The sequence below is a fragment of the Lissotriton helveticus genome, chromosome 8 (genome assembly GCF_964261635.1).
Source record: "Lissotriton helveticus chromosome 8, aLisHel1.1, whole genome shotgun sequence".
Taxonomy (NCBI): domain Eukaryota; kingdom Metazoa; phylum Chordata; class Amphibia; order Caudata; family Salamandridae; genus Lissotriton; species Lissotriton helveticus.
This window is the reverse complement of record NC_136069.1, coordinates 546,681,331-546,708,811: the sequence shown is the minus strand read 5'-3', so window position 1 is coordinate 546,708,811 and position 27,481 is coordinate 546,681,331. Positions and strand designations below refer to the sequence as shown.

At 43.1% G+C, this 27,481-nt stretch overlaps 1 protein-coding gene across 1 annotated transcript; it reads left to right on the top strand.

Moving 5' to 3' along the window:
* The first annotated feature begins 235 nt into the window (after positions 1 to 235).
* PCDH20 (protocadherin 20) lies at positions 236 to 5,435 on the top strand. Its single transcript, XM_078657413.1, has 2 exons — positions 236 to 359; positions 1,428 to 5,435. The coding sequence occupies exons 1-2, from the start codon at positions 315 to 317 to the stop codon at positions 4,056 to 4,058; spliced, it is 2,676 nt and encodes an 891-aa protein (XP_078513539.1). The 5' UTR covers positions 236 to 314; the 3' UTR covers positions 4,059 to 5,435.
* The last annotated feature ends 22,046 nt before the right edge of the window (positions 5,436 to 27,481 follow it).

The window sequence follows — 27,481 nt, the reverse complement described above, 5'->3', positions numbered from 1 at the left end:
AATGCATCCCAGAGGCTGGGCTTGCTCCGGAGCAGGGAGGTCTCCTCAAAGCTCGCGTTCCGACGACGTAGTAATAAAAAAAATGAAAGCAAGTTGCTCTCCTGTTTCAGCTGCCTGTGAAGTGGCGTGCCTGTGACTATTGGCTGAAGTTCTCCAGCGATTTGCATGAACAGGGAAGGAGTGTCTCTGGCGCTCTCACATCAGGGGCTAAATGACTGCAGGTTTAGTGTGACTGAACTGCCAAGGGAATGAGAGGACGGCGCGCACCGGAGAAGCTACCTGGCTTCTGAAAAAACCGGCGTCACAACCTGGCTATGGGGCTTCATATCGGCTTGAACACCAAACAGAGCGACCTGCAGGTGGGTGCTTTTACGATCTATACCAGAACGGCTGTACCCCGACTTTTAGCGCATGCAAGCGAATTAGAGCTTTACTCCTGTACGGGCTACAGAAAAGGGGGAAAGTAAGCCTTAATGACGTAGAAGAATGTACAGTCAGTATTTATAAACAACAGAAGCTATTCTGGCGAAGTAAACATTTTTAGCAATTTATTGCAGTGCCCTTGGCTTTTAAATACAGGGCATTAAAGTGCTTGGCAAGTCAAATGATTTATTTGGTAATGTGAACTGACATGTTCAGTATCGTGACTTTTTGACTGCTCGGTCTTGATAAGATTTGAGAATCCTTGTGTGCGCGCTTTTAGATTTATTCACGTATACATTCTATATGTAAGTATAACCTTATTTACATTAAAACCAACCTCTGAACATAAATGCAAACATTATTTTATTTTCTCTCACTACATTTGGTGTGTTTATTTTGATCTTCTTTTACCAATCTTATCAATATGTTATGACGGCAGCATGCACCTTTAGACAGCAAAATAATGACATACGTCGGTTGAAATACAACACACAACACTTATAGAAAAGTGTAATACACTAAATGATGCATCTATCTATCTATCTATCTATCTATCTATCTATCTATCTATCTATCTATCTATCTATCTATCTATCTATCTATCTATCTATCTATCTATCTATCAATCTATCTATCTATCCCTCTATCTATCCCTCTATCTATCCCTCTATCTATCCCTCTATCTATCCCTCTATCTATCCCTCTATCCGTCTATCTATCTATCTATCTATCTATCTATCTATCTATCTATCTATCTATCTATCTATCTATCTATCTATCCCTCTATCTATCCCTCTATCTATCTATCTATCTATCTATCTATCTATCCAGCTCTGTCTCACTACTTTTGTATCCAACTAGCTACACATCTATCTATCTATCAGCATAATTGACTTATATAAAGCGAAGTGTTTAGGAAAGTGTGTCTTACTGTATAGGAAATGTGACTCTTAATGTAATGAGACGTTTGACTCTAATGGGATTTCCTTTACTTTCTACGACAGCCCTTGTTTCTGTTTATGCTGTTCATCTTCAGTGCACTTTTCCACTGCTCAGCATGTTTCAGCCGAGCCACAGAACTGCTGTACACCATCAATGAAGGATTACCAGAAGGGGTGCTCATAGGGAACGTCGGAGAGGATTTACAGTTGGATTTCTTTGCTGATCCGCCGCTTTCCTTCAGCCTGGCTTCCAATGGGATCAGCGAGCATTATGTGACTCTCAGCAACAACTCTGGGGAACTCCACACGTCTAGCCAGGAGCTGGACCGCGAAGCCCTGTGCGCGGAGAGCTCTGGCGCGCTCGACTGCCTCCTCCTACTCGACATCATCATCTTGCCCCAGGAGTACTTTATGTTTGTGAAAGTGAAAATCATTGTCAGAGATATCAATGACAATGCACCCCACTTTCCAGTCTCGCAGATAAATGTTTCTGTGCCAGAGAATGCTCAGATCAACACGCGGCTGGCCATCGAACACCCAGCGCTTGACCCGGATGTGGGGACTAATGCTGTCCAGACCTACCACCTGGTTGATGACTATGGAGTGTTTACTCTGGATGTAGAAGAGAATGAAAATGGAGAAAGGACACCTTACCTAATTATTATGGGCCCTTTGGATAGAGAAACCAAGACTGAATATTTCACCATCATCATTGCAGAGGATGGGGGGAACCCAGCCCTCATGGGAAGTGCTACTCTCCTGATTGGCATAAGCGATATCAACGACAACTGCCCCGTATTCACTGAGACCCAGGTGAATTCAACCCTCTATGGGAATTCCACCAAAGGAACACATGTGGCTACAGTGCACGCGGTTGACATTGACCTGGGCGCAAATTCTGAGATCACTTACACATTTAGTGAAAGGGTGCTGCAGTCTTCCAGGGAATTATTTCACCTTGATGAAGCCAGAGGAATTATAACACTGTCCAGAAAAATTGATGGCACCACAATCAAGCTGCATAAACTGACCATACTTGCCAATGGGCCAGGGTGCATCCCAGCAGTGATAACTGTTATAGTAACTATCATCAAAGTCCTCTTCAGACCTCCTGAAATTGTCCCCCGATACATAGCAAATGAAGAAAAGGGGGTTGTGTACTTAAAAGAATTAGAGCCTGTGAACTCACCTATAGCTTTTTTCACAGTAAGAGACCCAGACCAAAAATTTAAAGTAGATTGCTATTTGGAGGGTGATGGACCTTTCAAGTTATCACCATACAAACCATATAGCAATGAATATTTGCTAGAAACCACAAGGCCCTTGGATTATGAGACTGAACCGGTCTATGAAATAGCTGTCATTGCATCAAATTCAGAAGGGCATCATGTAAAGACGATCATTAAGGTGCAGATTCTTGATGATAATGACAATTCTCCTGTATTTGCGCAGTCAGTCGTAGAATTGTCAATTGAAGAAAATAACAGACCCGGAGCTTTTTTGACCACATTTTTTGCAACAGACGCTGACAGTGGTGAAAGAGGCCAAGTATCTTACTATATTGGATCTGATGCCCCATCCTACTTTTCTTTAAATAAAGTTACTGGCATTCTTACTGTGTCCACCATACTTGACAGGGAGGAAAGAGAGAAGTACAGATTTTCTGTTCGCGCTCGTGACGCTGGAATGCCTCCAAGAGAATCATTAATCACAGTAGTTATTGTGGTTTTGGATAGAAATGATAACAGCCCGAGGTTTATAAACAAGGATTTTAGTTTTTTTGTACCAGAAAACTTCCCTGGTCTGGGTGAAATCGGAATAATTAGTGTCACGGATCCAGACATTGGCCAAAATGGTTGGGTTGCACTCTCAATTGTTAACGGCAGTGATATTTTTGTCATTGACACGGGGAAAGGTTTACTGAGAGCAAAAGTGTCTCTGGACAGGGAGCAGCAAAGTTCTTACACTTTATGGGTGGAAGCTGTTGATGGTGGCGACCCTGCACTTTCCTCCACTGCAAAGATAACCATCCTGCTTCTTGACGTCAATGACAACCCGCCTTTGGTCCTGTTCCCCCAATCCAATATGTCATATCTCCTGGTCCTCCCATCCACACAGCCTGGCTCACCGATCACTGAAGTTTATGCTGTTGACAAAGACACTGGGATGAATGCTGTCATTGCCTACAGCATAATAGGGAGGCGGGGGCCTCGGCCAGAGTCTTTTAGGATTGACCCCAAGACAGGTAACATCACTTTAGAAGAAAGCCTCTTGCAGACAGACTATGGACTTTACCGACTATTGGTCAAAGTTAGTGACCATGGGTACCCAGAGCCTCTCCATTCAACTGTCATGGTGAACTTGTTCGTCAACGACACCGTCAGCAATGAGAGCTACATCGAAAGTTTGCTGAGAAAAGAGCCAGACATAAACATCGAAGAAAAGGAGCCGCAAATCGCCATAGAACCTACTCACAGAAAAGTTGAGTCAGCATCATGTCTACCGACACTGGTGGCCTTGTCGATAACAAGCTTGGGATTGATCATTCTTGTGACTCTTATGGGAATCTACATCTGTTCAAGGAAAGGGAAAAAGCATCACAGAGACGATCATTTTGAAGTACAGATCCCACTGAATGGGAAAATTGACTTGCAGTTATTAGAGCGGAAACCAATGGACATCTCCAACATTTGAAAAACGATGTTTGACCAAACTCTTCAAGAAACACCTTTTGGCCAGTCCATTGACAGCGGTTACATGAAGGACCACTAATTTATAACTTATAATTATATAATGTACATATTTCTTTACAGTTTTATATTGCAAAATGATTCTTATAGAATATGTACACATTTTTTTACGAACCAGTTCGTAACAACTACTATCTCTGTATCTGGATACCATTTTCATCCCTCCATAATGAATCCGTGACCCTGCCGAGAGGGACTAAGGTAAGCAAGCTTGTGCATTCAATGGAACTTTTTAAAAGTGATGTTAGCCACAAGAGGGCGCTCGCTGCTGCCATGCAAAGAACCGTTGAGATTGAAATGGAAACAAAAATAAAGAAACTATTAATTTCGTGACCAAAGCATATTTTAAATACCATATTTTTATGCTCGTAGTTTATGTCGATGCATTTTCAAGATACAATGGGTTTGGCTTTTTATTGAGAGCTGCGGTAGTTAAATGAGGTGGGGGAAACGAAGGTCAGCGATAGCAGGGCACTGACTGGCAAAAGACGCTGAATGTGTATACCTCAGAAAATGGAATGTTTTTAAAGGCATTAACAAGAAGTGCAATTTCTATTTAAGCAAGACTGAAAAGTTGCATCATGCGATGAAACTTTGTGAGCACGTAAAAGGTTAGCGCTACTGTGCTCAACTTGACCTGGTTGCATTCATTGCTCGGATCACGTATGAATTCCTTGACATTTGCTGTTTTTCTTTATTTGCCAGTATTACGGGGACGTTTGCTTGTTTCCTTCCACGCTGTCACAAGTGATCAATGTATTGACTCATGCCATTTCAGCTCAAGATCAAAGATATTCATGCATTATTGGCTGGTACACGTTTTAATATTTCTTGCGTTTGTGACCAACACTATATTTTGTCACGTATCGTGTCACTTGTACGGTGATTTTTTTGCACACTACTGAATTTGCTTTCTGAGCATACTAACAGATTTCAGCACGGCCTTTGCAATGGAGAAAGTGTGTGTGTGTTCGTTTCTGCTCTTGCCACCCTTGATGAGGGGTATGTGGGATATGTTTCTGTTTGATCAGATTCCACTTTGCTGGCTTCACGCTGGGTCGGTACCTCCTTCCCTCGTGACAGATTGTCGTGATAATGCCTTCTCTGCAGAGCAGCGGGTTTATCAGAGATGTCTCATGTGTGTCTCGTTGTGAGAGCCTGGTACACTCTTTAGTGTATTGGTGGCACATCAAGTTTATCTGTGCAAAGCGAGGTAGGTAGGTGTTACACTGAAAACAATGTATTATATTTTTCCCGAGCGCCACGTCTGTTCTGTACCAAAAGTGTTTTTATGTCTCAAGATTAAAGCTATATATTTTCATACAACGTTTCCTCTTGCTTACTGCTTTCATTTTAAAGAAGTATTTATTTCATCATTTTATCTTCGTTTGTGTTTTATTTACACGTCGCATTTTCCTCTGAATGTCCTAAAGCCGTTTCTCCAAAACGGCTCTGTTTGAGCATGTAGTAACTGGAGTGTTTCATATAAAAAAAAAACTAAAAAAACACGAGGTAGGAGGATGCGTGCAGTGGCAATTACAGGTGATGACGATCATTTCCACAAGGCAAATTTGACAGTTTAATAGAGAAAAGTCAGGTTGAGTTATTCAACTCAGCATTTGTAAAAAGGGTTCTCTGAGCCCCCAACTCCCACCCGACTGTATTGGTGGAACTGTCTCTCCTCCTGTGCTCATTATGCATTCTGTGTGGTGATTCGATGAAATGCGCACTCACTTCCACTGCCGGCAACTGTGGTTGAACTGCTTGCCCCAGGATAAAATTCCAGAGAGTCGATTCATCCTCTCAACCTTGCGAGTTTGCTAAAATGAGTACAACTGAGCTGGCTTATAACAAACATGCAATATGCCACTTTCTACAAATATGCATGCTATGTTATATGGCGGGCTTATTCAAATGAACCCTTGCATTGAAGTGTGTCTGCCCTCAACCCACCGGGGGCCATGCCAGTGGTTAGGGGTTATGAAAGCAGACATGAACTGTTGTTTCCTTCGAGTTTAAACCTTTACTCCTTGTATTTGCATTTGTTACCTTAAATAAGTAATACCCTCCATGTTGATCACTTCTCCTTAAATATTTATACAGTGTCATCATGTCCCCGCTGAGCCTCTTTTTCATGGCTAGTTCTTGATTCTCAATTACATTAGAGTTTTTTGAGCTTTCTTCGAGCTCCAATTAGATTCGTTAGCGATTTTTTCCACTGCTGTTTTGTCTTTTTTGATAGTTTGATTATTATTTCGAAACAAGGTATTCTGATGGGATTTTATCTACAAATTCACGTGAAATACTCCTTCTACCTCTGTACATGCTTTAAGAAAATGCAGCATTGCATTAATCACATTGGCTGTCCGCTGTCTGGAAGCACACTCTCCATCTGATCACAACGCATCTGCAACCCTGAAACACATTGCAGGCCTAGAGGCAGGGCTTTAAGTGGGCCGGGTCTTCCCGGTGTTCTGCACCAGTAGTTCTGAAAAGCAGGTGCTGATACGGGTCCCTATCGGGCTCTCTAATGTTGTCCTCACCGTCAGGGTGAAAAAAAATCAACTCTGCAGCAGTGCCATCCTTCTCTGCCTCTGATGTAAGTAAAAGAGACTCGTTACAGTTCTTTCACAGTCTCATCATTAAGAACTGAAGCATGTTCAATGTTATAACAACGAAGCCATAGTTGTTGCTTATTTGTCTTATGCAATAACCATTGATAAAGTTAATAGCCCTGACTTGTTGTAGGTGTAATGTTACTTGTTCTATTATATATTTGGTTGCAGTGACACAAGCTGCGAAATACCAGTCGGGCGGAGCACTATGTTAAGCACAGATATTTAGCTTGTGTATTAAACCATGCACTTAATTATATCGGCCACGCCCCTTTGAGAGCCCCCCCCCCCCCCCCAAGTTTTTCCATCCTACTTAAAACCCGGCCTAGGGGTAATTCTCGCATTCACCGGTTCCCCTTCTCTCGTATCCTGAGGCATGGGGTTGACTCACCTGCGCATTTCATCATTCTTCCTGTCAGATTTAAACCACAGAGTGTTCACTTGTGAATAGCTGTGTCATCGCCCCTCCCCCACAGGAGGCCACACCTTGTGGGAAACCCTTACTAGAGTATGTAAAGCTAGTGTACTGAGTGTTTTCCCTTGCTGAAAGTACCACCTTGCCCCATGTAAAGGGCTTTGCGAAACCCGGAAGTCCGAAAATAGATTCCTCACTAGTGCGGCTCCACCTTTCATCCTTCTGAGGTCAATAAAATGGGTGTCATCAATTGCATGATAATAGTCGCGATTATTTGTTATTACGAGGCACAACTGGTCATGGCGCTATTTAGACACCATTATTATCTTAAGTTTAGCTTCCTATTTAACCAAAACAATACCTGTTGAACCTACTTTAAGTGACTGGGAACATCCATTGAACTAGCAGAGCTTCCGGTTCTCACGGGGTAATCCGGAATTTGTTTCTGGCCACGCCTATTGACGAGCTGCAGAGCATTAATCCACCTGGTTTTGCCGTGAACAAAAAGGCCGCCAGTTTACTGCAGCTTGAGAAAGGGCTGCCTTATTGCCCTTTCAAAAGAAAAGGGAATTAGGTCACAGAAAAATAAAGAAAGTAAGATATGTCGAAGTAGCTAATACACCACCACTATAGCCAAACTGTAGAACTCCCTGCCAACCTCTCTCAAGAAAGACGAATTTGCTGATTTTCAGGAAGGCCCTAAAAACGTGGCTCTTTAGGGCATACGCCTCGTCTCCCCTCATGTAACTAAGCTGGATGTGCATTCACGTAGCTCCTAGACACCTTAGGGTATTGCTGCGCTTTATAAATCAATCAATAATTCAGGGCTCGAGTTAGGGTACCACGTAGGTGGACAGCGTCCCCCCACTTATTTTACCAGGAGCTCGATTACTGGAGGTGCAAGCAACCTTTCCTGACGCCACTTCCTGTCGTGACGTCAGCGTCAAATAGAAAATTATCATTCTTAAATTAGAGGGGCCACCCATTTTGTCACAATTGCACCTCAACTGTTCACTTACTTGCAGAATAAGTGATTTTAGGGATTTCTGTTGTGCACCGTGGACGTTTCTAAGCTGTTTAACGATCTCAGTTTTCAATGTCATCCTAATAACTTTTTGTTAGCATTACTTTTTTTATTCTAGTGGACTTTAGAACAGAATATCCCGTTATCAAACAGTATAGAGTATCACAATGTGTGCGTAATGAAAATCAAAGGCCCTATTACAGCCAGTTGACATTGACATTTGTTTCAGGGATGAAGATCATGTTGTGTAACCTTAACCACGCCTGTAAACATCCTGTTATTATTCCATACTCTAAGGGCCTGCCTAGAAGGGGCTTGCAACATTTTGATCACAGTTATTAGGGCTGCGCTGTTAATCACACCCGCTAATTACTAAATACGGTCAAGTTCACACCTTTTATTACATTTCTACAGGACATACCAGCTGGAATTTAACAGGAAACAAGTCTTGTATTTATCAGGACATGGGGTAGCGCAGTAATCTACATATTATTTCTCAGAAATCTAGAATAGGCCATCATTATCACATCAGATACATTCCAAACACCTTGTTGCCGGATTATTTCAGGTGTGATTATTATCACATCCCACATGGGCCTCTAGCAGTCAGACCCTTATTGACCAGCGGAGAGGTCATCAGGCAGTCAGAGGTTATGCACGCCAGTAATTGCGAAGGGCAGGTCACACGGGGACTGTCAATAGCAGCTAATTAGTGATGCTTAAGGGGCTCAGGAAGGCTTCTTACGTGTGCTGCAGGAAGGGGAAGCCAGGTGCAGGCTCGCGGCCAGCTGTCACTGTGAGAGCAGACGTGCATCATAGTATAGAGGAAGAGGAATTCTTTCAGGAGTATGTTATGTGACCCTTGGTCGCACTGAACAGCATTTGCTTTTTGCTACTTACAGATAACAGACCTGTTTATACAGATTCGACAATCTTCAGCTCATAGGTTAAATGGATATCCATGCTTCTTTTTGCAATTAATGACAATCATTGATAGGAACAGGCTGCTGAGCAGTGAACAATTCAGGTGTCAATATTTTTAGACAATGTCATAGAGAGGAAAAATGTGGCTAAACCTGTGTAAAGGAATCCGTGGATCAGTCGAGCAATGCTTCCACTCCTGAAGCCTATGTTTGATCTCATGGCCGCAGGTTAAAATCCCAGAGGTTAAAAGGCAGAGGTGCCTCTCCTCCATACGAAATTGATAGAGTACCACTGGATTGGGTAACAATTAACATCTGTTATTCAACACCAAGTCGATCCAAGTAATGAATGTGCACTCTACAAATACACAGCGGCGGCCAGCAGGGCATGCAGGTGGTGAGGCGGGCAGGGGGGTGTCGTGCGGGTGGGACGAAATAAAAAACATAAACTTACCTTGAGGCCGGTAGGTGCCGCTGCTCCTGCTTTCCTGTCGCTGCAATGCAGTGTTGTGATTGGTCTGAGAGCCGCGCCATGGCGCTCAGCCAGGGGCTTGATAAGTGGGCGTCTTAGGCATGCAGGCTGTAATGCAGCCTGACTGGAGAACAGGGAAGTTCCCATGACTGGCTTTGGCCGCCTGAGAGGGCCGGCCAGTCATTGCGCACTTAGGAGTGGGCAAACCATTCCTTCTCTGCCCTGCTTCTTGAGAAGAGTAGCTCCGTTTGTAGTGGGACATAATTTGCCCCATGCTCCATACTCCTCTCAGTCTGGTTAGGTTAGTCAGTGAACAAACTGGGAGCATCCCTTGCCTCTGCACTCACTTCTGCTTCGTCAACTGGTAATGGCTTTACACCCAGCTCTGGGCAGCAGGCCAGTTCATAGAAGGCAGGGGGGGGGGGGGGGCTGCTACCTGATTATCCATCACTTAAAGCAGCGCTGAAGGTGCAACACACAAGTTTCCTATTGGCCTATATGTTATTTGCGGCTACCCAGAACCAACATGATCTTGTGTACAGTGCCAAACTCTAAAGCAATGGAATATTTCTCTCCAGAATATAACTACCTGTCTTTTGGTTTATGTATTTGAAATATGAAGCTGCGAAATCTATGGTTGAAGCATAATATGTATTACTGGGCCTTTGTGAGAGCATCCTACTCCTGGCCCTTTAAGTCTTATTGTACATTCCTTGTCCTCTCGCATATTAGGTGCACAATGAGGCCAAAATGATCTATTTCCAAGGGTTGACTTTACATCCAAGTACAATATTGTGTACTGATTGTGACCTGACATGTCATGTTCTCCCTCACATCTACATAGTTTGTCTCACAACCACTTACCACCTCCTGTGTTCCAGCTCTGTCTACTGGAGACAGAAATTCTATCTGACCCCACAGGACTTTGACAAACATCTCCAGCTGTGCACACATGATAAGAAACATCAGCACTGTCCAGCAGGCCCGGATGGCTCATTTTTACAACAGACCATTTCATGGTGGGCTGGAACCCTTCCAAGGCCTCGTTTTGGGGCAGGGCACTGCAGTGGTGCTCGGTCACTTTCTGCACCATCCCCAAATAATGGGGGTAGGGGAGCGGGGGCTTCAGGGGATAGAGAGCGAGGTAAAAAAAGAGAAGTGAGGAAGAAGGGCTCAGGGTTAGTTTGACATTTTTTGACAGGGCTGCTTTTTTGTTACCTATCCTTCCTTGCTACCCAGGATATTTAAAAGGGAACAGTTAGTGGGATTTCTTGCCAATGATCGCCTTTGTATGCAACTGAGCTCGGCTTACTGCCGGCTATTTTCGGGCATGATTGAACAAGGCCGTCATGCATCACATGTGGGCATAAGAAGTATTATTAAATGGAGCCAATGAAAATGGCACACGCCTGTTTGCCAATTAAACTGAAACACATCTTCAAAGCTTTAATTAACTTTGATGGCAAAATTGTGTGGCGTAAATGAAGGAATGTGTTTAAGGAGCGCCGGTAAATAATTTAGCAATCTTGCGCTCGCCTGTATCTTCATTTCACGGGTAAATTTAGTTCTAAGTCAGAGAACAGGACACAGACAAGAGCCTTATCACCTCACGTCTGCAGAGGGCTATGGTTTTCTGAAGACATGAAGTCTGACTATATTTTGTGTCAAAGGTTTTTAAACGCGTTATTTTTTTTTTACTTAATGCAGTCAACATAGTTACTCTTCGCCGAACAGTTGCAGCTCCCATGTTACATAGGGCTGTGACAATGTACCTGTTAATTGGGGTAGCCAAGGAAAATCTCCGTTGCCTGCAATGGGAAGACTATTTGAAATAAACAATGTACTAAGCCATGCTAACATATAATTATGTTTTAGAAGAACACAAAATGTGTGTAGGACACGTGCTTCCAAAACGGCCTTTCTGTAGAAGCCTTTTAGTGATGTTATTATGCATTAGGCCTGTAATTCCCACCTTCCTCTGAGGAAACTGACATTTCAGAGCAAGTGACACCGCTTGCATATGTCCACTTTCTAGCTAGCTGGGAAAGGTCACTTCTTGCTTAGGTGTGTTTGTTTCTCGAAAATGATGCCGCAAAGAGTGCAAACTCTGCCCAAATCCTTTTGAATAGTAGTTACTAGTTGAAAGCTTCCACCCAGTTGAGTTTTTTCAAAGTGCTTTCCCCTGTTATGCCATTTCCTTTTGCGTGGCTGTCGGGGTTGTCTGAAAGCCGTCAGACCAGGGTTGAGGTTGATTTATAAATTCTGACAGTTCTCAGTTTTTTCTCATTGTACATACACCTAAATTGCTTTAAGAAGAATATTTTCTATAACCAGAATTTATATTGAAAACAGGGTTTAGCACGGGCCTCGTCTTATCTATATAATAAATACACATTTGCACACACAAGATGTTCGACCTTGCCTGACCCTTTCTCTAAACTCCAGACTTTGGCAAGGATGTACCTGTCCTAATTCTTGTCGAGGCTGTTGGCAAAGTATGTACTTTAGCCTTCACTTATGAAATTAATTCACTTTCACCAGTCCCTCACTTCTCCGAGACCGATAGTCTTCATCACAAGCAGACCTGTAGAGAGAGGAGCAACGTGTGCAAGACACCAGATAAAATGAGGTTCAATTATTCCTGGTTGAAAGTCTGAGTGGCCCTAGATGCTGTTGGAGCACACCAGCTGGCCAGTGATAAATCCATCCTCGAGAGTGTGTGGGGTTACACGTAATATGGGCAACTGCTCTGTGACAGCTGAAGGAAAAGGGCTGACCCAGTTATTCCCAGACCTTGATCAGAGCTCGTAGGGTACATACTGGCTGAGAGATTCTTGCAGCAGCAGTAGAAAGTGCAAATGAGGTGTAGGTATTCTTTGTTTTACGTACAAGGCCAGCACCATGGTTACTTTTGCCCATGCATGGTAACTGTAATATGTTGGCCCTTATAAGTGCCTGTTAAGTAGATATCCTTGCTTAGAAGCAGAGGAAAACACCTACCATTATTCCCCAGTAAAAGCACTGCAATCAATAAACTCAGGCCGAAATGATGCTATTCACCATTAAGTCAATTTCAACAACATCGTTTTGCCATTATTGGAACTGCTAAAATGGAGCTGAACCATTGTTGAAAGGTTGATGCAGAAGTTTGATCTCAATCAAGACTGATGTACGTTTGTGGGAGAGAAAAGTAATTCATGTAATTGGAGCTAAACTAATGTTGAAAGTTTGATGCCGAAGTTTGTTTCTATTGAAGTCTGAAAGGGGAACCATTGCTGACAGGACAGTGCTGGCCCGCTAGTGGGCAATACCATTAAGTAAATATGGGGAGCCATTTTTCGGAGGGTGAATCCATCAAAGTAACTGGAGGTGAGCCATTAATGGGAGGGTTTTGTCACAGGAGTACATTGGGGTGAATAATTTCAGGGAAAGAGATGCAGGGTTGGTAGCAGAATGATGCAGTTGATGTCTATGGAGGCCTTTGCCTAGCATGGGGACATGGTGAGTGCTTCTATTCAGCTCAAAATGCATCTGTTCCCACCTCTAAGTACTAGTGTGTTTGGTACTTATCACACATATGATTTATTTTTTATTTGTTTGGGGAGAAACCACGTTGAGCAGCAATACTGTTTACAACCATGTGAGCTGGACATAGGTTTAGCATAATAAAGGTTCAATTAAAAGGTTATCAGAGACTATGTGATTTAAATGAGGGTAATAGTTTCCAAAGTGAAGAAAAGAGAAACCTTCTCAGGGGTCTCACTGATACATATTGGTCCTTTTACACCAACATAGAAGAAATTGCCACAGAAGCTGAAATATAAAATAAATATTTATTAACCTCAGATGAGGGAGACTACGTCACACAGAAACCCTAGCAACTGTATGAGGCAGTCTAAGGAGTACAGAAAACAGGGGCCTTATATATGCTTAGGGTAACATAGTCAGCATAAGACCAAGGGGAGGTCCTGGCTCATGTAAGCATGCTCAATGCCTAATATGGGCATGTAAGATCTGCTTGCTCAACAACGTGGGAGGAGAGTTACTTCTCCATACATCAGTAAAAATAGGTTGACAGTTGTATAAGAGGAGCAGGTGCAAGGCTCTGAAGAGGGAAACAGCACATGGCGAGCACATGGCTAACTAAAATGGCTGCCAAGTACAAAAATGGCTTTCAGGTCATGCTAACAAATCCCTTCAATCATTAACAATAGTGTGTGCTTTTTTTTTAACAGTGAACAATATAATATACTACAATGAAAAGCCAGAAACATGTATTGTTGGTAACAATCACCACGTTTTGATTTGTTTAGGATACACCTGCTGGTAATTGTGAACCTTAACACTGGGACATGGCTATCTAGTGCTCAGTGTATGTGCATTAACCTTTAAAAGATGTTGAAATTGACCAAAAACCTAACTGCCACTTTTAACTGCCCTATAAGGCAATGGTATATGGTAAAGAAATACACACTTTGCAAGGGAAGTTAAATGCCCCTTGTGAATTGCAGCATCTATTGTGTGATCCACTACAGTAGCAGTGAAAACATGGCTTCAGGTCTACCCTTTGCTACCTAACACTGCAGCTTGAACCCTTCTGCACAGGTTTTTCAAAATCATTCTTTTGACTGGTAGGAAAAAGTGAGTTAAATAATAAATAGTCAGGTCACCCCTAAGGACACCTTACTGTCCACAAGGTATGGTGTATAATATTTAAGAGTGGAACATGTGTGACAATAAAGATGGCTTGTTCTTCCAGCAACTAAGACAAAACGACAATGTCACTGGTCAGGCTCTAGTTAACACAAAGGAACTGTCATAGTACAGGTTATAAACTTTAGTCTATAACTTTTGGTCTGTATCAAATCCATTGATAGACTTATTTTTATACTTAATAAAAAATCCAATCTAATGGTAAAGTCAGATTTGTATTAACTATATTAGAAATATAACTTTGGAAAAATCACCTTTAACCTGCTTGAAGCTCACCACCTCGGCTGAGGAGGATGAGATGTATGGCTGTTTTTGTACATCGTCTGCTGATTCGGAGGAAAACCTAATAAAGAAATAAAAAAAAAACCTGCTTGATGCACCTGGAGGCTAGTTTTTATTAGCTCTGCTGCAACAGCCCAGCCTGTTCCGGGCTGAAATTAGGTGTGAAAGAGATCTGTAAACTTCTCCCAGAGCAGAGACAGTAGTCTGGGAGTAGGTAGGTATTTTTTTCTCCTGGCAGAAAGACCAATTGTGGTGGCCCCAGGAACTTAGTTAACTTAAAAGTGGTCTGTCATGTCACTAGCAAGTGTTACGTGACATTTAGAAAGCCTTAGTTTTTGTCCCCACAGCCAGGCTGGTACAAAGCACAGTGGGAGACCACCTACCTCCCCAAAATCGGTTTTGAGGGACCACAGAGGAGGAGACTGCTCATTATCCTTGCCACACAGTTGGGTGGGCACAACAAGTGGAGATGTGGCTTTTGGATTTCGAGAATATGGGGCATTGTGGGATTGATTTTAGGGCAAACAGGAACAGCTGAAAAAGTGGATTGGGTTGTCCCAGGGAACCGTTACCCCATTGGTTACGAAGTGTCCAGAAGTCAGCCCCACCCACTTGCCAGTGTCAGGCATCAACGGGACACTACAAGCCACTCTTTATAGACCCGTGGAAGACCAGAAGTGGACTGGACCTGCTGTCTGTGACCTGAGAGGATCCCTGATGTTCTGGACCGGCTCCATCTTGTACCAAGGACAAAGACGTGGACTCAAAAGGTCAGTTTGCCTCCTGCAAGGCTACAGGGACAAAAAAGCTGTAAGAGGCCTTTTCTTGGAAGTTCCCAGCTGACCGTTGCAACTATTGGTAACTTCACCGGGACTAGACTTTTCTGTCGACCTTTGCATGACATCCTGATAGTCTCTAAGTGCACTCCCCTATGTTCCTGGGGACATTAGACATGTACTGCTGAAGCTTGGGCACTAGAAGAAAGTTAGGAAACTTTGAAAAATTCATCTTCAGAACTCCAGAGCATCAGAAGTATCCAACAGCAGTTCCACAGCATTGGATCGAATTTCCGCTTCATCCCTCTCAAGGCTCCTCTAAACAGCTAAAAAACACACCAACTAAGTCTTCTTTGATTTTTGCCATTGTCTTATCTTTCTCTTCATTTTAAAATTGGCTGTGCAGTTTTATTGTACTTTGTGTGACTTTTTCTACTGTGTATGTACTGATTAAATACTTTACATATTACCTACACTTTAATTCTGAATGCTATGTGTGACATTTGCAAGGATTAAGCACACATTTATTTCATTTGCTTTGTGTAACATCTAGCAGGTTATGGCCTTCTCCCTTGAGGTGGACACTTGCCCACCCCAAACAATAATCCACTTTCCTACAAGTATATTTGTATATACTTATAAGTTAATGAGAAATGTACAGTGAGTTTTTTACGCTCTGTCCTCTTCTACGAGAAGATGGCTCTTCAGCATTTTAAAGTGTTTGACTGAAGGGTTTGCATGGATACCTGATGGAATTGAGTTCCAGTGGAAAGGCCTTGCAGACAGAATCTGAAGCTACACACTGCACATGTGGGTTTGGTCCAAGCACTATGAGAATGAGTCTTCTTGTGGTCAGAACTATAACAATCCATTTTTATGATACATGGACAGGACTGTAATGAGAGGCAAATTCTGTGATTTTGTTAAGGAGTTCTAGTTAGGACTAGTGCAAAGCTCAGAGAAGATTTTGTGCAGCTTACAGCCTATATTTAGCAAGTTCTCTTGTATTTCTATGATTCACAGGGAGAATTATTTTATCAGACGGAAATATCAAGTGGTTTTATGTTCAAGACCAGGCATCCAGTCATACTTGCCTCTTTCTTCCAGGGAATTCTTGATTCAGCACTTGCAGTTCTTTTTCTATGTGATAAATGAAGGAGTATGATTAGCAACACCATTAAGTAAAAAGGCACTACTGGCTAAAGATCTGGCTAAATAACTCAGGTTGTCCCTTTTATGGGTCATTAGTCTGCCATGTCCTTCAAATATGACCAGAAATTCCAGGATGTAAAGTAGCATAATTTAAAAAGGCACCAGTGGAAAATGCCTGTCCAAACCACACTCTTAAGGTCTGACCTAAGAAAGCAGGACATCCTATCAACCCAAGGATCCATAATTTATCCCCTCTCATCTGTAGAAATGAACCTGTCTTTCTGGGTACAGCATTATTCTCCTCTCAAAAAAAATGAACACTAGGTTTCTTCTCCCAACTTCAGCATGCTTGTTCATATCGTGCCTCCCCCCCCAACCACCACCGCTGGCATCTCTTCTGTTTTCTGTCAACCCCCTCCCCCCCGGATTGCGGACTGTAGATTCTACAGTAGAGTGATGCAGAGGAAGAAGTTCAGTTAACTCATCGTTGAGCCTGGGAGGAACTTGTAGGAGGCCCTAGAAGAATGAACCTTAACAAAAATGTATCTGGTGTGAGACCATTAGTAGGGCTTATATATTTGCAAGAACATTGTGTGGAAAATAGTTTTCATCATGCACGCCAATGGTACTCAGCAGTTCACATGCTAGGAATCATGGGAAAACTACCATAATGATTGCAAATACTATTGCACCCCAGTGTTCTAAAACATAAAAAATATATTTGAAATTGTCAAATGCCTGGAAAAGCTGTGTTTCTATGGCATCTAGTTGTTGAGTCTGGCTGAGTATCACTGTGTTACATTATAAGCAACTTAGGCGATGCCCTGATTTCATAAAAACACACCATTCCTATTGCCACCTCAAATGTGTGATGGCAGCAGGCAACAATGCTGACAGTGTTTTAGCGAGAGGCTGGGTTTGTGTTGGGAGAGTAGGAAGTAGTGGCGCTATGAGCAGTGTGATCTTGTAACTGAAATAGGTGTGCAGTAGGCACGCGGTGCAAGACAGGACAGGGGAACACAAACCCTACTGGAAAACCACCCCTGGAATCGGCTGGCTACTATTTTACTGTACTGACCACTACTTGACTTATAAAAAACGTTATTCACATGAACCTTGATTTCCTACGTTCTTTTGTACTTTGAAGCAACCATTTTCTCTCAGTAGAAATTTTAGTCCTCACACCAGGACTACATACTACACTTGCGTGTGCACAGGAACCGTTCTCCAACAATGCTGACAGTGTTTCATTATGGAAACAGTGCATTAGAGTAGAAAGTGGTTGAAATAGCCAGAACACTATTTAATAGTAAGATCTGCTAGAAATGGAATCAGCTCTACATATTTAATTCAATTAAATTTTTAATTTATAGTAATAAAAACGCTATACAAAGATACATAATCAAAAATCAATAAATACATAAAATCACATAAATCAATCACTTATTAGTCATATTGGTCTACAGAAATAATAACAAGCGATAGAAGCGGTATGCCCATAAGACCAACAGCTACAGTTCACAATCCCCCTAAAGTGCAAGTGCGTGCACAGTAAAATATGGGAATGAAGAGCATAGGCACCATGCTATCCACAGCACCCTTTTGCTTAGCGATAGCATATATGTAAAAAAGAGCCGGGCTATGCCCTAATCACCCATTGGCGCATCTGGGCATGGACTAAGTGGGAACAAAATAAGAGATGTCCAGAGAAAAATACACCAACGACTAAAGCCAAAAGACAAACCAATTTGTCTCATGCATGAGACAAATGGGTTTGCCTTTTGGCTTTAGTCGCCTGTGCATTTTTCCCTGGACATCTCTTATTTTGATCCCACTTAACGATAGCATATAGGCATACCTTGGGTTACTTAAAGACCCATAAAGCAACAGTCTTCTACCAATTATATTGGATTACAGGATATGAGCAGTAGTATGCATAAGTACTGCAGCTAGTAATCAATATCCTTCCTGGGTACCAATGTTCAACTTTTATAAAAGTAAATTAAGAGTCATTGTATCCATAATTGTATACATTCCTAACAGGGCTTAGTCAGATTTATTGGCAGTTACCAGGCCTCTCATACATGGCCACATGCCCAAAAATATGAGGCACCTGCATTTAAAATTCGTTCATCTGTTCTAAAACAAAATGGTAAAACTACTCCAACAGAATTAAGCTAATCATTTCTAAAAAGAGACAAAAGCCACCCTTTAGGTGCTAAGACGTATTTAGTGCAAAACTGCAAAGAGTGCAACAGATTTTCCTATCCCCAAAACTGCAGTCACCATATTTATTACTTGTGGGCAGTGGTGAGTACTTAACTCGATATTCTCTTGTCGGCAATATACTCAGACTATATGTAATATAAGGTGTACATTTTTGTTCAGGGTAAACCCAGTCCATATATAACATATTGACAGTGTCCCAGTAAAGTCCCAGGTCTAATCAGGGAAAGTTTCCTCTCCAGTCTAGACTCGAAATAGAGCTCCTTGATGATTGCTACTATATCCTGAGTTACACTTCTCGAGTCGGTTCAAAGTGACCCTAGCTGCAGTTCAACTAATATGCTTTTTATGTGGGAAATCCTACTATGTCTATCCTGGGCACACGTGTGATTCACATCTTCCAAAGATTTTGCATAGATCGCTGCTTTAGGCTACAGAGCGGATCTAATCCGGTATAGTGCTGGTTTTAAAGCTGCTCTTTCTGCTACTGGAGTGTCTAAGCTCCGTGTAAAGTGGCCACAGGATGGTGCCAGGGCCCAGTCTTAACAAGGATCTGAGAACATTATTCTCAGCCACTTGTAGTGTGTTGAAATTCCCATGCCCCTAAAGCTCGGCCCTGTAAAGTGCTATTGCTACCACCCTCTGTTGATACATTATCAAAATGGTACTGGTGCTTTTGGCACCTGCCTTATACCTAAATTTTAAACTGCTTCAGAGGTCTGACTTTGAATTGTAGTTGCCTTACATATGTGACAATTCCACTTGAGATCCCCAGTAAACCACACCCACAGATAATTGAATTGCTTAATGTGCCCTATTGGCTCTCCATGTATCCTCATCTTCCACTTGAGACTGGGGGACAGCCCCAGCACCATCCTCTTTGTCTTGCTTCAGTTAATGGTCAAAGACTTCTTAATGAGGTAGTCTACAAATCTCAGTAGTAGACTGGATTGCATTCTCGGTCTCTGCCACTACTACTGCGCCGTCCGTGAATAGCAGTATCAGGAAATTTTTCCTTACTAATATGGAGACGTCAATGTGGTCTTTGAGCAGAAATTCAGCTACATCGTTAAGGTATAGACTAAAGAGCAAAGGGACTAATTCGTACCTACCCCTTGTCTACTGGGAAGGTTTCAGTGCACTCTCGCTCCCGTCCATGACTAATCCTAGCTGTGTTATCCTTGTGGAGTGGCGCTATTGCAAGTACTAATGTAGTGTCAGTCCCTAGCTCTATTAGAGTTTGCCATAGTTTCTCTTGGTCCACATGATTGAATGCTGCCTTAAGGTCGATAAAGGTTAGATATAATGGAGATTTTCTTTTGATGACATAAGATGGAGGCTTGCATCTTACTTATGTTCATTCTTTGTCTGTATAACCCAATAGTAATATGTTAACCAGACACACCATTAGAGAAGTGGGATAGCAAAACCTGAGGGGGGCTCTTACAAAGTACTAGGAGCTCCCAACTCTGGACCCAATCAGGAGCTCGCAGGACAAGGACCCGCCACCAGTTCACAGTGCCAAAGGGGGCCCTCTGGAGCTTGGAGGCCCCCTCCCACTGCCGGGCCTGAGGGGCTAATTTTACGCCACCGCATTAGACATCATCCTAAGAACACTGGTTGTAGATGAAACTATTACAAACAATTAGATGAAAATAATATGGGTTAAATATTTTCTCAAGTATTCATGACATATCATCTATGTGATGACAAATGATATCACCTATATCTATTTAATTTTTATCATTTTATTATGTTAATACTTTCAAATCTGGGCAGTGTCAGATCCTCCACTATTTATCTGTGTACCTCCCATACTTTAAAATGTGTTGTCCATGTTATTTTACAGTGTTACCTGTGAGAACTGGCAACCTTATTTGGTCTTAGGCAGATAGGTGTTAAGAGACCGTGTCTCTGGTCGTTTTATACGACATCTTTACCAGTATCCTGAAGCCTTTTCCATTATTTCACTGTTTTCACTCAGGTGCACGTGCTTGTTTTAGTCTGCAATATATTTCCAATAGTCTGTCATTTTCATTGTAAAGTCTATTGGAGTATCAAATTGTCTTTTCATCTCAGTTAGTGCAAATATGATAAAGTAATATTATGAACATGATGCTGTTTACATGTTTTGTCTTTCCTTCGCTTCTAGGTGTGTCTAACTATCTTTGTCCTCTATCCATAGTCCGGCACCATAGGCCTGATATATATTTACTGTTTTTATTATTCAGCTGCCAGTAAATACTCTGAACATCTGTACCTCCTTCTTAGCAGTCTATACCATCCTCAGTTGTGCATTCAGTGTATGTCATCGCTGCCCTGCTGCCTGTGCTGTTAGGAGTTTAGGTCAGATTGGCTTTGCTTACAATGTATGCCGATCAAGCTCAAAGAAAGAATACATACACGAATGAGTACATTACATTTATAGAGTGTTGCTTATTTGTGCCAAGTTGCACATTTGAAATTGCTAAACAGCAGAAGTATGTGAATGCATACTTGATGAAGAGCTTAACTGGAAATAATGTTTTGCAGTAGTGGATTACTTTGCTTCAATGTGACTCATGTATTCTGCCCAGGCTCTGTAGTATTCTGTCCCAGCACACAGACATTGTAGTATCCTGTCACAGCAAGCAGACTCTGTAATAGAGTGTTCCAGTGTGCAGGCTCTATAGTATTCCGCCCCAGCACAAAGCCTTTGTAGTATTCTGTCCAGGCACACAGACTCTGTAGTAGAGTGTCCCAGTACACATGATACTTAGTATTCTGCCCCGGCACGTAGACTCTGTAATAGTCTGCCTCAGCACATAGACTCTGTAGTATTGTGTCCCAGCTAACAGACTCTGTAGTAGAGTGTCCCAATACAGAGGCCCCATAGTACTCTGCCCCAGCACACCAACTCCGAAGTATTCTTCCCCAGCACACAGACCCTGCAGTATTCTTCTCCAGCACATAGACTCTGTAGTATTCTGCCCCAGCACACAGAGTCTATAGTAGAGTGTCCTAGCACACAGTCTCTGTAGTAGAGTGTCCCAGTACCGAGACTACATAGTATTCTGCCCCAGCAAAAATACTTTGTAGAATCCTGACCTAGCTAACAGACTGTAGTATTTTGTCTCAGCACACAGACTCTGTAGTAGAGTGCCCAGATACACAGGCTCTGGAGTATCCTTTCTCAGGACACAGACTCTGCAGAAGAGTGTCCCAGTACACAGATTCCATAGTATTCTGCCTCAGAACACAAACTCTCTATTGTGCCCCAGCACACAGACTCTATAGTAGAGTGTCCAAATACACAGACCCTGGAGTATCCTGTTCCAGCACACAGCCTCTTCAGTAGAGTTTCTCAGTACTCAAACACTGTAGTATTGTTCCCCAGCACATAGACTCTGCAGTGTTCCGCCCCAGCACACAGACTCTTTAGTATTCTGTGCCAGCACACAGTCTCTGTACACAGACTGTGTAGTGTAGTGTCACAGTCAATCAATCAATCAATAAATCAGGGGTTTATAAAGTGCGCTACTCACCCGAGAGGGTCTCAAGGTTCTGGGGGGGCTGCAGCTCCAGATGAGTCGAAGAGCCAGGTCTTGTGGCACTTCCTGAAGGTGTGCAGAGTGGGGGGAGCATCTGATGTTGACTGGGAGCCGGTTCCAGGTCTTTGCTGTGACGAAAGAGAAGGCTCTTCCACCTGCTCTGGTTCTGCAGATGTGTGGGGTCTCTGCCAGGGCGAGGTCGGCGGAGCGGAGGTTCTTTTTTGGTACATGGAAGGAGACTCTTTCATTGAGGTATTTGGGTCCGATGTCGTGGAGGTATTTGTAGGCGTGGGGGAGTAAATAGACTCTGTACAACATAATTGCATGACCAAGTTATGACTGTTCATCCTCTGCCTAAAGTCTTTGTTAACCACTAAATCAGCATAGTCCATAGATAAGACAGTACCTTTTTGAGCAGAGCAGTGTGAACAGGAGAATGATGGGAGCTTCTTTGAGATAATACAATTGCGAGGGCTATGAGAGTTACATTATTCAATACAATCTGTGTGAAATTTGAGAATTGAAATTTTTCACAGCATGTATGTCTAACATTCATTTTAAAACCCTAAGATGGGGAATATAGTTTCAAAACTGTGTGATAAATCCAGTTGTCTGCCCTATTTTTTTCTTTGGTGCACCACGTTAGAACTTGTGCCATCATATTCACTGGTATATGCGAGCACTGCACAGAACTAGATAAATCAGCTACCTCAGCATGAAAGTCTTTACTGCCTCAAATGATCATCATGCTGCTTCTGAACAATCAAGAATGATGCAAGGGTTTTCAATACTCAAGGCAAAATAGCACTTTGGCTGGTGGAGCCCCCCCCCCCCATATTCTTTTGCTAACAAAATGTCCAGTGCTTACAGCAGACAAGGGACACACAGGAGGTATTTTGATGATGTACTTAATGTTGAGGAATTGGTACAAAACATCACATTGTAGTTCTGTTTTGTGACATACTGAGAGCTGTGTTTACCTACCTATTGTGTTCCTAAAGTATTTGTTCATACAAGTTGTGTTCAAGCAGGCTGCATAAATATGACTCATACAACAAGGATTCAATATTTTGTTGGAACCAGATGACAGTGATAACCTCTATTCGAAGGGCAATATGTTTTAGTTTCACTAACTTTGTTTCATACTAGGATATATAATACAACATAAAATAGGATTTAGAAATACACATTCGGAAGGATAATACTTCATTTTCGGAACAAATTAAGTGTCGACTTTCACACTAACGAAACATTGCTTGCTCATGCCATCTCCAAAATTAGTATGCTCACTATGGGGTCCATTAGGATGACGGGCAGACTTTGTCCGCCCGTCATCCTAGCAGGGATTGGGATCGCCTACCGTAAGGGCGGGGGTCCCGTGGGGGGCGTTAGGATGTGCCCGCCACAGTGGCGGCCACATCCTGCATTTTTAGCATTGTGGCGGGCGGTGCTCTCAGCACCGCCCGCCACAATGCTAGAAATGCATTCCAGCATTTGCATATAGAAAGCGGCAGGCACCGCGCGGTGCCTGCCGCTTTGTTTATGCAAATGTGGGGGGTACCACAGGTACCCCCGTGTGCAGCCCCCACCCCTCCTTCACTCTGGGGGCCCACAGGGGGCCCCCAGAGTGAAGACCGCATGACTTTCCGTGGCAGGAAAGGCATTGTAAAATGCCCATGCTAATATGGCTGGTGGTGTCTGATAGACACCGGCACCATATTATTCCTTTTCCGCCCCGGCCACAAGATGACCGGGGCGGAAAAGCGGCGGACGGTCTTTCTGTCCGCCGAGGTCTCCCCCGCCATACTAATATGGCGGGGGGGAAAACTAGTGAGGATGTCTGGCGGATTGCCCCTGCCAGGCTGGCGGTGGCTACCGCCAGCCTGGCGGGGGCAATCCGCCCGACATCCTAATGGGCCCCTATGCGTTGCAGAATTTCCTTTCTGCTCTGTGGTTAGTGACTTACTTACATGGTGCCAACTGTTTTCCATTTGCCATCATTGATTCATCTCTACTTGCCAGATGCTCATTCTCTCCCATGCAGGCTGTGTGCTCTACGCTTTTGAGTCCATTCATTAGAGTGAGAGGTCTTTCATCAGTCATTTATAGGTCATTTTGTCTTAGTTAAGCCTGCTAAAACCCACCTGTTAGTACTCTGATAGGAGCCTGAAGTTGGTTGGCCTATCTTTTTATGTATGGAATTCTCTGTCCTGACTGCTGACTCTCCACAGTTGTAAAATTACTATTAAATTGCAGTTTTGTGAATACTGAAAAATAGTGAATTTACACGAATGTGAAAGTTTACCGTTGTGAATCAGGCCCTAAATCTGTCATCAAAATAACCTTGAAATTCACAACTTCTCGCTGATTGACTCTTTAACGATGTATATGCTTATGAGAAGCCTGTTTTTATTTGGGACAAGGGGTGGTGAGGGACAGAGTCTCTGAATTAAGCAGAATACTCTCACCCAGTCAAGAGATCAGGGCTAGATCCAACACCGTTTTTTAGCTCATTGCACCATCCCAGTTTCAGAACCTGGCTGTATGCAAATTAGTCTGTCCCTGGCCCAGTGCATAATGGGAACAGGGCAGACCAGACTACAAAAGCCAATTCTTACACTGGGAAGGAAACAAGCTTCCGGGGGCCGGTTTCTGGCATTACAGCCGTCTTCGGCCCGGCTTGCTTGAATCCTGATGGTGCAATGAGCAAGGGACTCATGTCTGAGTATACCCTTCCACGCTTAGGGTGGACAAAAATATTTACAACAAGGGGTGGTGAGGGACAGAGTCTCTGAATTAAGCAGAATACTCTCACCCAGTCAAGAGATCAGGGCTAGATCCAACACCGTTTTTTAGCTCATTGCACCATCCCAGTTTCAGAACCTGGCTGTATGCAAATTAGTCTGTCCCTGGCCCAGTGCATCATGGGAACAGGGCAGACCAGACTACAAAAGCCAATTCTTACACTGGGAAGGAAACAAGCTTCCGGGGACCGGTTTCTGGCATTACAGCCGTCTTCGGCCCGGCTTGCTTGAATCCTGATGGTGCAATGAGCAAGGGACTCATGTCTGAGTATACCCTTCCACGCTTAGGGTGGACAAAAATATTTACAACAAGGGGTGGTGAGGGACAGAGTCTCTGAATTAAGCAGAATACTCTCACCCAGTCAAGAGATCAGGGCTAGATCCAACACCGTTTTTTAGCTCATTGCACCATCCCAGTTTCAGAACCTGGCTGTATGCAAATTAGTCTGTCCCTGGCCCAGTGCATCATGGGAACAGGGCAGACCAGACTACAAAAGCCAATTCTTACACTGGGAAGGAAACAAGCTTCCGGGGACCGGTTTCTGGCATTACAGCCGTCTTCGGCCCGGCTTGCTTGAATCCTGATGGTGCAATGAGCAAGGGACTCATGTCTGAGTATACCCTTCCTCGCTTAGGGTGGACAAAAATATTTACAACAAGGGGTGGTGAGGGACAGAGTCTCTGAATTAAGCAGAATACTCTCACCCAGTCAAGAGATCAGGGCTAGATCCAACACCGTTTTGTAGCTCATTGCACCATCCAAGTTTCAGAACCTGGCTGTATGCAAATTAGTCTGTCCCTGGCCCAGTGCATCATGGGAACAGGGCAGACCAGACTACAAACGCCAATTCTTACACTGGGAAGGAAACAAGCTTCCGGGGACCGGTTTCTGGCATTACAGCCGTCTTCGGCCCGGCTTGCTTGAATCCTGATGGTGCAATGAGCAAGGTACTCATGTCTGAGTATACCCTTCCACGCTTAGGGTGGACAAAAATATTTACAACAAGGGGTGGTGAGGGACAGAGTCTCTGAATTAAGCAGCCGACGAGGCTGAAATGCCAGAAACCGGTCCCCGGTAGCTTGCCTCCTTTCTGGTGAAGAATTGGCTTGGTAGTTTGGTCTGCCCTGTTCCCATGATGCACTGGGCCAGGGACAGACTAATTTGCATATAGCCAGGTTCTGAGCTGGGATGGGGCAGTGAGCTAAATAACGGTGATGGATCAAGCCCTGATCTTTGGACTGGGTAAGAGTGGTCTGCTTAATTCAGACACTCTGTTCATCACCACCCCCTTTTCTGAATCGTTTTTGGCCACTGTAGGTGTGGCAGGGTATACTCAGACATGAGTCCCTTGCTCACTGCTCCATCAGGATTCAAGCAAGCTGGGCCGACGAGGCTGAAATGCCAGAAACCGGTCCCCGGTAGCTTGTCTCCTTTCTGGTGAAGAATTGGCTTGGTAGTTTGGTCTGCCCTGTTCCCATGATGCACTGGGCCAGGGACAGACTAACTTGCATATAGCCAGGTTCTGAGCTGGGATGGGGCAGTGAGCTAAATAACGGTGATGGATCAAGCCCTGATCTTTGGACTGGGTAAGAGTGGTCTGCTTAATTCAGACACTCTGTTCATCACCACCCCCTTTTCTGAATCGTTTTTATTTGGGTATACATTTCATTTTGATGAACTGCCTCAACCGACAGCCTGCACCTATATCACTACATGTCTAGAGAAGAATAGATGATTACATATTTGGTAGTGGAACCTGGCACTGAAAACCACAACTCTATATACCTGGCCCTTTTCCCAGCGTGTCTCCTCCAATGTACTACCAACACCAGAACCATTTTAATATCATCACATACCTGATCCAAGATTCATTTAGGTAATTATTTTTTTAGATTTCTAAACTTCTACTGATTTTGCAAACAAAATTCAGTAACTTGGAAATTTTAACTTCTGAATAGACAATCACAAAAATATTTGTATACACAACCTTTTTGACTTACTCGCCCACTTTGGTTTCTAACAACCAGTTGTTGAACCCACCTATACCCAAGGCTTTTCCCTAAAACTCATGTTTCAAATTCACTGTCTATCAGTAGAATATTCGAACCATTTCTGGCCCAACTGCTTTATCAGACCTTAGCAAATGCCTGTGTATTTTCAAAAATGAATCCACTCTCAACTTTCTTGGCTACAAAATTCAGACATTTAATCTAATACATGTTGATTCTGCCTCCTTCAAAGCAGATGCCTCCCTTTGTCTTCAGTGGTTCCTCTCTCTCTGCCAAGTCTCCCATCCCTTTTTTCAATACATTAACCACTCACTAGCTCGTCTCAAGTGAAAGAAATTCATTTATAATTAATAATATTCCAATCTGTTTTAGATACCTGAACATCAAAATGTAAAACATTTTGATTTTCGAAGAAAAAAACAAAT